General features: G+C 51.3%; 1 protein-coding gene across 7 annotated transcripts in view; it reads right to left on the bottom strand.

Moving 5' to 3' along the window:
• RIPOR3 (RIPOR family member 3) overlaps positions 1 to 15,902 on the bottom strand; it is a 44,311-nt gene that overhangs the window by 19,961 nt on the left and 8,448 nt on the right. For 3 of the 7 annotated variants that reach the window (XM_066330992.1, XM_066330996.1, XM_066330993.1), the window contains 2 exons: positions 4,759 to 4,885; positions 788 to 934 (listed from right to left, as the gene is read on the bottom strand). In XM_066330992.1, the coding sequence (XP_066187089.1) occupies positions 788 to 934; positions 4,759 to 4,859 (248 nt within the window). In that variant the 5' untranslated portion in view covers positions 4,860 to 4,885. Of the gene's footprint in view, positions 1 to 787; positions 950 to 4,758; positions 4,886 to 15,902 lie in introns of those variants that run through there. The other 4 variants (XM_066330994.1, XM_066330997.1, XM_066330991.1 and 1 more) reach the window with 4 other exon arrangements.

The following is a 15,902-nucleotide window of genomic DNA, read 5'->3' as shown; positions in this document are numbered from 1 at the left end:
CCCCAAAAACCCACAACCAACCCCAAAAGAGCCCTGCTGACACCCTCCTAGAAGAGCTCCCTCTGTAAACGTTCACTAATTAGCACAGGGAGGACAGAATTGATGAACCAGCCTCCTCCCTGCCCGGCACTGCCTCATTTTCAGACGGGATTTTGGTTCAGCTCTTTGAGTCCAACCATCTCCCTCTCCAGAAGAGGTTTTGCCAATCCCTCCCCAGGTGTGGCTGTCCCTGCCCCTCCCCAGGTGTGGCTGTCCCCAGGTGTGGCTGTCCCTATCCCTCCCCAGGTGTGGCTGTCCCCAAGCCCTCCCCAGGTGTGGCTGTCCCCAGCCCCTCCCCAGGTGTGGCTGTCCCCAGCCCCTCCCCAGGTGTGGCTGTCCCCAGCCCCTCCCCAGGTGCGGCTGTCCCCAGCCCCTCCCCAGGTGTGGCTGTCCCTATCCCTCCCCAGGTGTGGCTGTCCCCAGGTGTGGCTGTCCCCAATCCCCTCCCCAGGTGTGGCTGTCCCCAGCCCCTCCCCAGGTGTGGCTGTCCCCAGCCCCTCCCCAGGTGTGGCTGTCCCCAGCCCCTGTCACCCAGCACTGGGACACTGCTCACTGTCCCTTTTTAACCCGGGGTAAAGCAGGAACAAAGAAAAGCAGCAGAGTCCTGGGATTGCAGGCAGAGTGAGGGTGAAGGACAGTGGCTTTGCAAGGTGCCAGGCGTGGGGAGTCCCCAGAGGTGTGCAGAGGTGGGGACAGAGCACAGAGACACACAGACTGCAGCAGGTTACAGTATTGAAAAAGTCCTTACTTAAGTCCTTTCTTCAAAGCTTCAAAAATTTTCTTCACCTGCAGTGGCTTTGGGTCCCAGACGAGTGCCCCCTTCTGCAGGGAGTTATAGGCCTTGGGGGGTTTCAGTGACATCCTGGACCTCACGGAGCCTCTGCTGAGGGGCTTGCTGCGGGGAGAGAAGGGAAATTCAGGAAAGGCACAGAGCCCTGGGAGACAGAACTTGGGGGCTCCATCCAACCCCATCAACACTCCCTCCAAACGCCCCGGGTTTTGGGCACCTGGAGAAACGCCCCGGGTTTTGGGCACCTGGAGAAACCCCCCGGGTTTTGGGCACCCGGAGAAAACCCCCCGGGTTTTGGGCACCTGGAGAAACCCCCCGGGTTTTGGGCACCTGGACAAACCCCCCCCGGGTTTTGGGCACCTGGAGAAAACCCCCCGGGTTTTGGGCACCTGGACAAATGCCCCGGGTTTTGGGCACCCGGAGAAACCCCCCGGGTTTTGGGCACCTGGAGAAAACCGCCCGGGTTTTGGGCACCTGGAGCGCTGTGGCAGCAGCAGAAGCCCCCAGTGCTGGCTCTGTGTCCCCAGCAGGGCAGGGCAGGGCCCCTCTGCCTGCCACCAGCAATCCTGGCAGCAAACCTTTCCCTGCTCCAGGTCTCAGGGGCAAAATTCACCCAAAGAGCCTCTAGAAATTGCAATTTCTCTGCTTGCATTCACCTTTCATTTAAACCACGGCTCAGGGCACTGCTCAGTTTCAAAAGGCCAAGTGCCAGCCCAGACTGCACACAAGATGGAATTATCAAGGGGGTTTTTTCAGCATCTAACACCTCAGCTAATTGCTTTTAAAAGCAACTGCAATATCAAAATTAAATGTTGTTTCTACCAGAATTCCCTCACATAGACTGTTGTGTGCCAACCCAAGCAGTCAGAACACCCTGAACCATGAGTTAGAGACACCTTTAAAGCAGAAAATGAGCTCTTTGCAAAGAATTCCTGCCTGGCTCACCTTAATCTTGGCTATTTTTATGGAGGTCTATTAATAACCCCTCCAGGTAAAGCCACTAAAATAACATTACCTGGAGAAGTTTCCCATCTCTCAGAGGAAGCCAAACCAGGCAGCTGCTCTCTGAAAAGCTTTTCTACCTTCCCTACAATTTCCTAAATCCTGCTCACCTGGGGAAATGCTGGAGTCCATCAGGCTCAGCATCAGCCAGGGCTGGTTTGAGCCCCAGGTTTGTAACTGAGGGTTGTTGTGCTGGGTGAGGAAAGGCACACCTGAGAGCTGCCCCTGGTGCTGTTAGAGAGGCCCTACCTCAATTATCCCTGCCCGAAATTTCCATTTAACTCGCATTTTTAACACCTGTTCTGCAGTGAACCTGCTCGACCAGGGGTTGTCAAACATTTCATGGATACTGATTTCTTCACACCACTGATTACCCTGGGTTTTCTGGTGCCTTAATGGAAAGTATTAATTAACCAAAGCATTTTACAACAAGGGACATAACTGGTAAATTAGAACTTTACATTAATATTACTTTTTTTATTAAGATAATGCACCTTTGGGTATTCCAAGCAAAGTGAGAGAGTTTGAACAGGAACGACATTGGAAGGGACAGTCTGGCCAATAATGTCCTTAGAATGCTCATTGCTTACAATTCTTTCATGCTAAGAGGAAATAGCATCTAATTCCAAGCTCTGGGGTACTCTAATTAGCAAGATACCAAACAGAAGAGACGAGATAATTCTGTTTTGAAATGAAAAGCCCAAATTACTCCTGGGTTTTGTTTCATTCTGGAATTTAAAACTCCAGGTTTTTGGAGTGCAGGTCCTGAACTCTGGAAGTGAGTTGCCCTGTACAGCCCCCAGAGGGGCTGTGCCCCCCACTGGCTGCTGCAGCCCAGCTGAGCACCTGGGATGCTCCAAATCCCATTTTTGTACACCTCATACAGGAGTGGAGAGCTGCCAGGGCCAGTAGCTAAAAGCTGAATGTTCTCAGGCTGCTTTCCCTTGTGAACCCGATGATTTAAGGATCAGATTTCCCTCCCTGCAGATAACAGCAATAACATTTATTTCCTGTGGAGACCACAGCGGAGAAACACAAAATCGTGTCTGACTGGGACACCCAAGGGGAAGCTGCTGAAGAAAAGCAAAAGTGTATTTAACATCTGCTGGGGGATGTCCTCGTGGGTCTGATGTGTGTGTCATCCTTGGGCACACCCTGCACAGGGCCCTGGGAGTTCTGCAGCAGTGCCTGAGGCAGAGTGGAGGCAGGAAAGGATGATTTTAAAAGTTCTGTCCATGCCAGGGCAGGCTCTCGTGCTCACTGGGCAGTGACTGAGGGTCCAGGACAGAAATCTTCCTTTCTGCAGGGATACCAGGGCAAAACTGTCTGTCCAAACACTCAAATAATGGAAAAACAACGTCACAGGAGTGCATCAGGAGAGGCACTTGGTCAGGAAATCTCTGCAGCTGGAAGAGGATAACCCTAAGGGGCATTGTTCTGAATTATTCTGTCTGGAGCACTGGGAGCTGCTGGACTGTGCCTGGTGGAGGAACACTGCTCAGCACTGCTCCTGGTAGATCCTTTCCCTGCTGGACTCCCACCCTGGGCTGCAGCTCAAGCCTGTCTGTGTCATCTGACAGAGCTTTTCTCCAATTTAGCAGCTGCTGTGATTTCAGTTATCCCTTCTTCGCTAGGGGTAACATTCATTTCACTTTCACCAACAAATGAATTTATTCAAACTGAAGACTCCTCAGTTGCATCCCAATCATACATTTCACTTTTGGCCCATAATTCTGTGTTTAACCAGAAGTTTAACTCAGTCATCTGGTCCTTTGAGGAGGTATTTCAGTACACGAGTCAGGTATTCTACTGAAACACAACAGGATTGTTTTGAGCACAGTGCTCCTGAGGCACTTCCCAGTGCCTCTACCTGGAGCTGCCAAATGACTCATTGGTTATTACTCTAGCAGGCATCAGAGATTGGATTCATTTTCCATTTATAGCTCATGTCTCCTAAAGGCACTCAAGATTTACAGGGATTTACGGGGATTGCTGAATCCACAAAAAGCACGGGATTTTTAGTGGAAAGGCTGCAGTGGCTCCACAGAGCAGTGCTGCCCAACAATAAAACAGAGCCCAGGAAAGTGAAATGGGAGCACCAGTGCAGGATGGTTCAGGAGCTCCAGAGCACTGGGAATGCTGGGCTGCGCCTGGCTCTGGGCTGGTGCCAGGGAATTTGCAGGTTTGATCCCTCCCTGCCCCTGCCAGGACCCTGCCAGGACCCTGCCCTTGCTCCAGGAATCTGGGACTCAGCTCAGCTCCTGATTTTGCCAGGATTCACCAGGAACATCCCCAGGAGGTTTCCCAGGGCTGTTCTGAGGGTTCAGTCTGGGCTCAGCAGGAACCCTTTGCCTTGGCAGCAGGAGGGGCTCCTGGATTCTGGGCACTGAGAATTCCAGATTTCTGTGCTCACTGACCCCCAGCAAACACTGCAGTGACCTGAGGCTGTGGAAAAACCTCCCAAAATTGAGTGACAGCCCTGGGATTGTGGGTGTGGGGTTAAATAGAAGTGTGTGATAGCACAGAGTGGGAAATTGAGAGTTTAAAGGTTTAGAATACAGTGATATATACAGGGCAAGACAGAGGATTTAGGGATAAATTCTTCTTTCACCTTCTTCTCCATGGGTCTGGGTGGGATTTTGTTACTGGGTAAAAAAATCCCCATTTTGGGCCACGGGTGGTTGGTTATTGGGTTAAAAGTAAAAATAATTTAGGTGTCATCCCGTAATTGGACAATTTGTGCTTAAAAGACCAGAAAAGAGTTAGAGGCATCCATTTCCCACCTTGTTAGCTGGAGCTCACGACTTGTGAGAGTGTAACATAGACAGGAGTTATCTAACATCTGAGCCCAAACACAAAAGTGTGTCCCCTGAGCATTAATCCCACATGCAGCAAAGGAGATAACCCCCCGTTCTGGTGTCACTCACGCCAGTTTCCTGCTCTGCACGGTGCTGAAGCCAGTGAAGGAGCAGCTCCTGCTGATGCCAGCCCCGTCCCCAGGGGACACAAAGGTGAGCTTCACTGACATGGTTCTCCCTCAGGGGCTGCTGGCTCCTGCAACGACACACAGCCCCACATCAGGCCACAGCTCCTCGTGCTGCTGCAAGTGGTGAGCTGCAGGGAAGTGGAAAGTCAAAACAACACGGAGCAGGATGAATTGGAAAAAAAAAAAAAAAACCAGGCTTGTCTGCAATTCACGTTTCCTGTGTTGTCATCCACGGTACGATTAATAAAAGTCTGGATAGTCTAAAGTGAAATCTCTCATGCCCTCTTCAATTTCTGATGGATTTTACAAACTCACTGTGCAAAGGCCAGAAGAGCCTCGATTCAGAGGCTCTCTGCATTTCTGCCTTGTTTCAAAAGCCCGTGACTGTCCCAGGGCTGCAGGAGCGCAGGCCAGGCTGTGCACTCCCAAACCAGTGGGGATGCCAGAACAAGGCTCAAGCTCCACACTCGGCTGGCTCCAAGAAGCAGCTCCTTGCGTCTGTGCAGAGGCACACTGCAGCCCGTGGTGGGATTGGCTGTGTGAAGCCCGAGGCAGAAGTCTGCTTTCAACAGTAAATTCCAGGTTCATGCTCCTCTCTTGGCAGCCTTTCTCTTGGATTGCTCCCTTGTTTTCCATCACTCAAACCCTTTTTTGCTTTTTGGAGACTTGTGTTCTCTGCCATATGTCTATAGAATCCAAGTCCCGATATAAGGAGCAGACACATCCTTCAAAGCAGCTGTAGAAAATCACCCAGACAGTTCATATACAGAAAAATTCCCTTCCTTTCCCCCTCAAGCTGGTGTAATGTAAACACCACAAGTGAGGAAATCTGGGTAAAACAAAAAGCTGGAGGATGTCTTTGGAGGGAGAAGGACAAACTCCAGAAGGAGCTCTGAGTGCTCCATGGATTTGTCCCACGTTACGCCATGTGCTCTGAGAACGCCCTGACCCCATCTGGGAGGGAACCCTGCACCCAGCCCTTGTGCTGACACGGTCCCTCACAGGCCACCATCAGCCAGACACAGCCCCAGGAGTGTCACTGGGAGGCTTTTCCCTGGCCCTGCCCCTCACCTGGGGAGCAAACCCCCGTGTGCCCGTGTGTGCTGCCTGCAGAGCCCTGAGTGCCTCAGCCTCTCCCCACGGGAAGGGCATCTCACAGCGCTCTGCTCATTCCGCTCCACAAACACAGGGAATTACAGGCACCGAGCACCTCTGGGTGCCACCACCCACCAAAGCAGGAGCAGGAGCTGTCCTGGGTGTCCAGGAGCAGAGATGCTGGTGCTGCCTGCTCAGCAGCCTCTCAGCCATTCCCCGGGCTGAGTGTCACTCCCGTCTCCCTGCCTGTCCCCTGGGCAGTGCCGAGCCCAGGGACACACCCGGGAAAACAGGACAAGAGGTGACAATGACAGACCCCAGGCAGCAGACCCCTGCCCTGCAAGGTCTCCAGGGTGCCAAGAGGTGCTGCCCATGGCCAGGTATTCCTCTGCTCAGAGCAGCAACATCCAGGAGCATCCACAGAAACCTGGATCACAGCGAATTCAGGTGCCTCTTCCCCAGCTCTTCATCAAACCCTGCAGCACTTGTGTTCTCCTGCTTTGGAAAGATCCTCCTTAACACCCTCAATCCGAGCTCGGGCTTGCTTCACATCACAGCTGAAGTTTCAAAATATTTTCCATTCTTCCCTCTAGTTTTGTGTTGTTTGTAAGCCCGTGAACTGTCACCCCATGGAAAGGATCATTAGCCTGAGGAAAGCACGCAGCTCCCTGGGAAATGTCATTGCATAACGAGCTGTTAAAGGAAGAAATAAAAGGAATAGCCTTGTGGTTATTGACCACAGCCCTCATCAAGGCTAAGCCAGATTCCCAGGATCTATTTTTCAGCTCTTTAACCTGGGAAACTCAGTTCATGGGTACAAGGAAGGAGGAAAGTGCAAGAGCAGCTGCTCTAAAGCCTGCCCAACATGACACTGAAAGCCTTTGGAGCACCAAGGCGTGGAACAAACACAACCAGGCAGAGCCCTGGCACGGAACAGAGAGTGGGAAATGATGAGAAGGCTCCTGAGGTAAAATCTGTGGGGTTGGAGTCTCCATGTGAAGGACTAGGTGGGAAAAGTAGAGACCCCCAAAGCTCCTAAACTGCCCAAACTGCCTGGGCCTGACCACGGGTGTGTATACATAAATCAAATATAATTCTGGATTCCCAGCAGAGGCACTGCGGCAATTCAGCAGGAGCCAGAGCTGCCTTGGCCTCACATGGGCCTGGCCAGAAGCATCTCAGCCCCTCTGGGGCCATTTGCTGTCTGTAAGTGCCCAACATTCAGTCCCCAAGGCCACTGACCCTGTCCTAAAGCACTGCTCCTCCCCAAAGCAGCTCACAGACACATCTTCCCAGCTCCCTAAGAGAGGAGAGGATTTAAATAAAGCATTCAGGGGGTTATCACTTCAAAATAAGGCAAATGAAGTCAATGACTCTTGAGACACTCTTGCATATGGATTTTTTTGTTGTGACCTAGAAATCCGTGGCTCATTTCACACTCCTGGGCAGAAAACCCAAAGCTGGATGTCAATAGAACAATTTATTTGTAAGGAAGACTTCTAAATGCAGTTGTTTAAACAGAGGGTTTGCCAGCTGGAGTGTCTGTGTGAAAGTGCTGAGCTACACAGGTGCCCTGAGAAAAGGGTCTGGACACATCTCAGATTCTGCCCTTCCTTTGGGGTAGAAATAAATCAGATAGAGACCCCTGACAAAGCTCAGTTCGAACCTGCCTCACAGCCTGGAACCTCTGCTGGGTCCAAACCTCATGGACACAGGGACTGTGCCCTGGGGGGCAGAGGAACTTCCCCTTTTCCCCTTCCCCAGGAGCAGGAAGGTGAGTACAGCAGCAGCCAGGGGCCGCAGAGCACAGGAATAACAGGACAAAACGAAGGAGTTTACTGCCAGGGGCAGCTGGAACCCCAAAGTGCTGCAGAGAAAGGAGACTCAGTGAGGTCCTGTAAATGTTGTCAGTCTTGGGCACAGCTCCCAGCTGCCAGGGACTCACTGCCTGGGATATTTCAATACCTGTGGCTGGTACAGCTGAGATTTCAGGGCTCAGAAATGTATCTCAAAGTCTAAGCAGATTTCTTTTTTCAGACTGAATGAGTGGGTTTGTTTGGCCCCTTTCCAGCGGTGCATTTGGCAGGACAGATTTTGGTGTCCCAGCTCTGGTGTGACCCAGGGTCCAGGCAGGGCTGGTTGTGGACACAAAAACCTGCACCTTCTGCTCCTCCCTCGGAGGGTTTTCCTCCAGCCAAACCACCTCCACCTCCTACAAACAAAATCCTGGTGTCTGTTTGTGTTTATGGCTGAGCTTTTCCAGCCCTATTCTCATCTCTAATTGTTTCTGGGCACAATGGTTTCAGCAATCCTGGGAGGAAAACATGACTCACCCACTTGCCAAAAGGATTCTGCTCGTGTTTTGTGCTTTAGATCAGGAACCATGTTTTTGTGTGAGCACCTCGGAGGCTCCAGTGGGGGAATCCCTGCTGGAGGAAAGGATTCCTGTTCCCCTGAGGTTTGGAATGCCCCAAATGGGTGGGAGACACTTTCTCCTGCACAAACTGCAGCCAGCTCCTGCTCCCCTCGGCTCTTGGGGGGCTCCAGAGCTGCTGCTCCTCCCTGGCAGCCTGAAATCCAGCAGATTACTGTCCCTGCAGAAAATGAACACCAGCACTGACACACATCAGCTGGTAACAACTCCAGGGAGGCTCACTGGGACTGTGGATAAATTATGTGAGCGTGACAATTCGCCTTCCACGGCCTGGTGCAAAGCTTCTCCTCGTGCTTTTAGAGCCTTGGTGTTTTTCTTCAGAATTTCATTTGTAAATATTACACTCACTTTCCTTGGAAAGGCAAGAGAGCCATTTTATCTTCTTGTTGTGGGAAGCAAACGGAGCTGATCTCCATTTGTGTTATCACAACATAAAACTTAATTCAGTATCTGGGAACAGTTTATTGGAGGGACTGGAAGCTTCCTGCTAAAATCTGGGGCTTGGATTTGTGCCTGTCAGGAGACTCTCCTGGTGGATTTGTGCACATCACTTTGCTGCAGAGTTGTCACCCAGACTCTACACCTTTTCCAGAATGGTTTTATAAAACTCATTTCATGAGAGCCAAAGGAAGGTGCCATTGGGCTGTGCTGGTTCTGCAGCATCTCTGCTGAAATTCCCAGCACAGACCCCAGAGCAGCAGAGATTCAGCACATGGACATTTTGGGTCTTCAGAGACCTTCTCTGGGCTTTGGGGACGAGCTGTGATTCCAACTCATCATGTTAAAAAATAAAAAAACCTCAGTCAAAGCTCCTGGGTTTCATTCTGCTCCCCTGAATTGATTATTAATTCCACCAGATCAACTGTTTTGCTGCTGCAATTGCATCAGGATCAGAGTTTTGGCTGAAAGAAATGTACACTGCATCACTTCATGGGAGGAAAGACAACCCCAGCACAATTACCCCAAAATTCTTTAGCACAAGTTAAATTTAAGTCTGATTTTGCAGCCCGGGCTATGTTTGCCCACCGTCACATCGATGTAATCACAGTTATTGTTCTTCTTGCTTACTTCAGAACAGGGACAAAGGATTTCACTGGCCCTTGGGTGATTGCAGGAGCACTCTGAGCAGACAGTGGCATTTGTCTTTCCTGATGCTGATCCAGAGATCAGATCACCAGCCTGGATTACAACCCTGTCACAGCCCCGGGGCTGCTCCAGGCCTGAAGATTTTGTGATTTTAATGCTCCATGGAATAGGTGGCAATGTCTGGGCTCTTGGCAGTGCTGGGCACGGGAAGAATCCAGAGCAGGAGGTGCCGAGGTCCTGACTCAGCTGCTCTCCCTGAAGGTGCCCTGGGCTCAATCCCCTGGGAAAATACACTCTGAGTCTAATCTCTGCTCTCCAGCACTCCTCAGGAAAACCACTGACCCCAGGAGCAATGTCTACTGTGCTGCACAAACATTCCAAATTTATCCTTCAGAGCCCTCACATTTTAAGTGGTTTTGTTGGGCATTTGACAAACATTCTATTCCTACAGTTACGGGCAGAACTAAGAAACATTTATCCTTCAAAAGAAGAAAAATCATTTGAATTAAGGAGACACACGGTGCCCTCGATCCCAGAATCTGACTCCAGGTGGGTGTTTTAACACAACCAAAGAGGAACCTTTTCTCCAGACCAAAGCAGCCAGTGGCCCGGGCTCCCAGCACCAGGATCCCCAGCAGAATCCGGGGGAATTCCCTCCACAGGGACTCTGTGGCTGTCCCTGCTGTGGGCTGGAGCTGCCCAGCACACCCAGGGACAGCCCCTGCACACACAGGCACGGGAAATGTGGGCTCCACAGCCACCTTTCATCAGCTGGAACAGATCTGGGAAAGGGGAGAGAAGCGCCACAAACAGCTCCCACCCGATCATCTGACATTTCTGCTGCCTGGAGATTGAGCAACAGGAGCAATTCCATCACGGTTCTGCTGTGGACGGAGCTTTGGCTCCCCTGTGTAGCTGCACGTGTTCCACAGCACTTCCTGACCTCTTAACTCCGATTATGGGATGGGCCCTTCACTCTGCACCCAACTTACATCTGTCAGGTCATCTTCTGAAAATATCAAACGATTCAGGAATATAATCCCACTCCCACAGGGACTTTAGGCTCTTGAGAGATACTTCCATTGATTTTTTTTACTAAGAATTACACTCAGAGCTCGCATTATTTAGAAAGAGAGGACTTCAGTGTGTAACCAGTTTTGGTACTTTTGCAAATTTTATCTATGGAGATTCAACTCCTGAATATATATATTTAAATCCTGCACATCTGACGTCCTTCCCTGCCAGCCATACTTCAGCCATTAAAAGAAAATCAGATAAACAGCTTTGATCCAAATTATTGCTTTACTCATCAGGCCCTCCCATAGCTCTGTGCCAGCTCCTGGAAATGGCTTTCTGGAGCCCTGGGCAGGGCTAAATCTGGATATCCCAGGCAGTGCTGTCAGACAGCCCATCCTGTGCTGGAGGTCAGGTCTCATGGCCCCATTTCTGGGGGATTCTTTGAGCACAGCACTCAAATTTCAAGTCCATGGAGAGCTGCTTTTCCAGCACCCCAAACGTTCCTGTGTTTCCAATCACTTTCCATCTCAGCTCCAATCCTGCTCCCAGTGACGGTGTGCACATCCAGAGGACATTAATCAGCCATTTATTGCAGATTCCCAGCACAACCCGGCAGCAGGGGTTGGCCTGACCTAGTTAATGACCTGGAAACTCTTTTCCAAGATGTGGATGGTGTCGTGGCCACTCAGTGCCTCCCAGCAGCAGCACCAGGGGCTCGGCAGGGATCAGCCCTTTCCCTCGTGGAAATGTGGCACTGGGAGTCAGAGCTGGCTGCAAACCCCAGCGTGGCCTTTTGGCTACCCAAAATCCTGCACCAAAATTCCTGCACCCAAAACCCTGCACCCAAAACCCTGCACCCAAATTCCTGCATCCAAAACTCTGCACCCAGATTCCTGCACCAAAATTCCTCCATCCAAATTCCTGCACCCTAAGTCTTGGACCCAAATTCCTGCACCAAAATTACTCCATCCAAATTCCTGCACCAACATTCCTGCACCAAAATTCCTCCACCCAAATTCCTGCAGCAAAAGTCCTGCACTCAAATTCCTCCCTCCAAATTCCTGCACCAAAATTCCTGCACCCAAATTCCTCCATCCAAATTCCTGCACCCAAATTCATTAGGGATCACTCCTGTGGAGCACAGCCCTCATTACGGGTCATTCCCGTGGAACACAGCCCTCGTTCTCTCTGCTGTCCCCAGCCTGTGCCCAAATGTGTGTCACAGACACTCATCAGGTGCGAGGGTGGCTCCAGCAGCCTCCTCCTGCAGCAGCCCTTCTCCAGTTCATTAGGACACGAGGAAGGTCCCTCAGCTCAGCCTCAGGGCCGTGGCCAGTCCCAAGGCTAAGATTCCATATGGATGGACAGATGAATACTTGGATTATTACACTGAGAAGGGCATTTAACCAAATCAGGTGACACACCTCCAGCAGGAGTGAAATCTGATGTCTAACAGCACGGGGGATGAAATTTGTTACCTTCAAAAAGTGAATTCTGTGAGTCACCATGTCCTGGTGCCCCTGAAATGGGACAAATAGTGTGTCTTTCACCTGTGTGACCAGGAAAATTGTCCCTTTAGTGAGGATTGAACCATCCAGCCCACTTCCTATGGGCACCACGGTTTATTCCCATCAGTGTCACTGAGATAATCTTGCCACAGAAATAAAGACGTTGCTAAGTTGGGATCAGTGTCCCAAAGAACACTGGAAAAAGAGGAAAAGTACAGAAAGTTTCACAGATAAGAGAACTAGAGGGGACAAAAGGTTTATGCTTTAAAGCCAAATATTTACTTGTGGAAAAACCCAAGACCTTTGAATGAATGAACGAATGAATGAATGCAGGTATATCCCCATTTTCCCTGCACTCCTCAGCACTCTGACACACACGCTCTGACATTCATGGCCCACAGTTTTTACACTCTTATTCTCTGCCTTTTATTTGCTTTGGGCTTGTTTTTAATGAGGTGAACTTTGCACGGCCCAGCTCTAGCTCCTATAAAATCTGTGCCTTAAATGGCCGGGTTCAGTGGGTTTTGTGTGCAGAGAAAGAGCTGGAAGCAGATGTCTCACCCCCTTTAAACTGAGCTCAGGAGGACAGGGACGTGGTCAGGAAAACTCCTGGCCAGGTCTTGCCTCTGGAATTGTGGAAGGAGTGCTGCAAAGGCTGATGGTGCCACGGAAAGGAGAGGGAGGAGATGGTGATTCCTGCAGGAGGGAAATCTGCAGTGCTGCACTGGCCTGGAGGCACTGGTACCCCACAGCCTCATCCCAAAAACCCCACAGCCTCATCCCAAAAACACCCCACAGCCTCATCCCAAAAACACCCCACAGCCTCCTCCCAAAAACACCCCACAGCCTCATCCCAAAAACACCCCACAGCCTCCTCCCAAAAACACCCCACAGCCTCATCCCAAAACACCCCACAGCCTCATCCCAATACATCCCACAGCCTCATCCCAACACACCCCACAGCCTCATCCCAAAAACACCCCACAGCCTCATCCCAATACATCCCACAGCCTCATCCCAACACACCCCACAGCCTCATCCCAAAAACACCCCACAGCCTCATCCCAACACACCCCACAGCCTCATCCCAAAAACACCCCACAGCCTCATCCCAACACACCCCACAGCCTCATCCCAAAAACACCCCACAGCCTCCTCCCAAAAACACCCCACAGCCTCATCCCAAAAACACCCCACAGCCTCATCCCAATACATCCCACAGCCTCATCCCAACACACCCCACAGCCTCATCCCAAAAACACCCCACAGCCTCATCCCAACACACCCCACAGCCTCATCCCAAAAACACCCCACAGCCTCCTCCCAAAAACACCCCACAGCCTCATCCCAAAAACACCCCACAGCCTCATCCCAACACACCCCACAGCCTCATCCCAAAAACACCCCACAGCCTCATCCCAACACACCCCACAGCCTCATCCCAAAAACACCCCACAGCCTCCTCCCAAAACACCCCACAGCCTCATCCCAAAAACACCCCACAGCCTCATCCCAAAACACCCCACAGCCTCATCCCAACACACCCCACAGCCTCATCCCAACACACCCCACAGCCTCATCCCAAAAACACCCCACAGCCTCATCCCAACACACCCCACAGCCTCCTCCCAAAAACACCCCACAGCCTCATCCCAACACATCCCACAGCCTCATCCCAAAAACACCCCACAGCCTCCTCCCAAAACACCCCACAGCCTCATCCCAACACACCCCACAGCCTCATCCCAAAACACCCCACAGCCTCATCCCAAAAACACCCCACAGCCTCATCCCAAAAACACCCCACAGCCCTGCTCATCCCAACACACCCCACAGCCTCCTCCCAACACACCCCACAGCCTCATCCCAAAAACACCCCACAGCCTCATCCCAACACACCCCACAGCCTCATCCCAAAACACCCCACAGCCTCCTCCCAAAAACACCCCACAGCCTCCTCCCAAAAACACCCCACAGCCTCATCCCAACACACCCCACAGCCTCCTCCCAAAAACACCCCACAGCCTCCTCCCAAAAACACCCCACAGCCTCCTCCCAAAAACACCCCACAGCCTCCTCCCAAAAACACCCCACAGCCTCATCCCAAAAACACCCCACAGCCTCCTCCCAAAAACACCCCACAGCCTCCTCCCAAAAACACCCCACAGCCTCCTCCCAACACACCCCACAGCCTCATCCCAACACACCCCACAGCCTCATCCCAACACACCCCACAGCCTCATCCCAAAACACCCCACAGCCTCATCCCAAAAACACCCCACAGCCTCATCCCAAAACACCCCACAGCCCTGCTCATCCCAAAAACACCCCACAGCCTCCTCCCAAAAACACCCCACAGCCTCCTCCCAAAAACACCCCACAGCCTCCTCCCAAAAACACCCCACAGCCTCATCCCAATACATCCCACAGCCTCATCCCAAAAACACCCCACAGCCTCCTCCCAAAAACACCCCACAGCCTCATCCCAACACACCCCACAGCCTCATCCCAAAAACACCCCACAGCCTCATCCCAAAAACACCCCACAGCCTCATCCCAGGAATTCTTACATCCCATAGCCCCACAGCCCTGCTCCTCCCTACATTTACACCCCACAGCCCTGCTCATCCCAGGAATTCTCACACCCTCAGCCCACCCAGGGGTGCCCCAGGGGATAGGAACTGCTCTAACCCATCAAACCCATTCACACCCCCCCAGGGGCTGCCTGGGGTCACTTTGCATCCAGCAGCTCTGGGGGGACTCTGAACTGCTCCTCTCAAGACTCGTGTAAAACCTAAGGCAGAGCAACTCCTGAGGATCAGAAGCTGTGAAAACCATGACTTCTGATAGAAATCTGACTAAACAAGAACAATTTTTAAACTCTGCCCATCAGCGTGTTTTTAAAACGTAAAGAGTCCTCTGCTGCTAGTTCAGCAGGAGATAAGGGTTTAGGACCATCACTTCTCTGCCCAGCCTTGCTCCCACCAGAGTCACTGGGAGCATTGCCATCACTTCAGAGATCATCAGCGAGGCCTTGGAGGTCATGATTTGGCACCCAAACTGGAAAAATACATAACTCTGGCCTTTATTTCTCTTTTAGAAAAGATGCATCAGATTCTCCCTCTGGTGCCTGGCTTAAGCTTCTTTAAAATAATCATTCTTGCTTTTTTATGTGTCCTTCATCAGTCCTTGCCCTGCAGTGTGGAGCTGGTCCCTTGCACTGAGCCACAGCAGCAGAAAGGAATCTTGTGCTGAATAAACCCTTGTGAGACACAGTCATCACACGCAGAGGAAACTGGGTTTAGTGGGGCCCAAGTTCCCCTGGGGACTCCCATAATATAAATTATTAATAATAAAAAATAAACATTGGCTAGCTTGAACTTCTCCTCGTTCCCTTGGAGCTTATTTTTGTGATGGAATTAGCTAAATAAAGCCCACTTGAAAGAATGTTTAATTGCAAACTATCCAAAGAAAACAAAATGGGACTAATTGGTTCTTAGATATTAAACATTCAAAAGGAGATGGCTTTGGAAACAGCTGAAAGACTGATGTGCATTAGGGTACAAATGGTGCAGTGAGCAGCTGAGGGAAATGCAGCCCAAACTGGACTCCGTTTACTTTTAAACCAGATATTCAAGTTCAGCCAGTCTGGCCCTGCCTAAGAGACAGCTTTGGATTGTTCCAAGCCTAAACAGAATTCCAGCAACACTCTCAGGGAGGTTCTGAACTCAGAGGAGGCAAACTCGTGTCCTGACTCCTGGCCATCACTGCCACTCCTGTTCAGGAAACTCTACAAACCCTGTGGAGTTTGCACCTTCCTGGAGTGCCCCCAAATCTCCCCCAGCCTAAAGAGGACATCCAGCCAGGGCTGCCTCAAGTGCTTTCCATAAAACACTTGTTTTCCTCGAGGCAGGGAGGGCTCAGGGCTCACAAACCCCTTCTGGC

This window comes from Sylvia atricapilla, chromosome 16 (genome assembly GCF_009819655.1).
Source record: "Sylvia atricapilla isolate bSylAtr1 chromosome 16, bSylAtr1.pri, whole genome shotgun sequence".
NCBI classification, from domain to species: domain Eukaryota; kingdom Metazoa; phylum Chordata; class Aves; order Passeriformes; family Sylviidae; genus Sylvia; species Sylvia atricapilla.
Note: the sequence above shows the minus strand (reverse complement) of the source record. Positions and strands in the feature narration are given on the sequence as shown.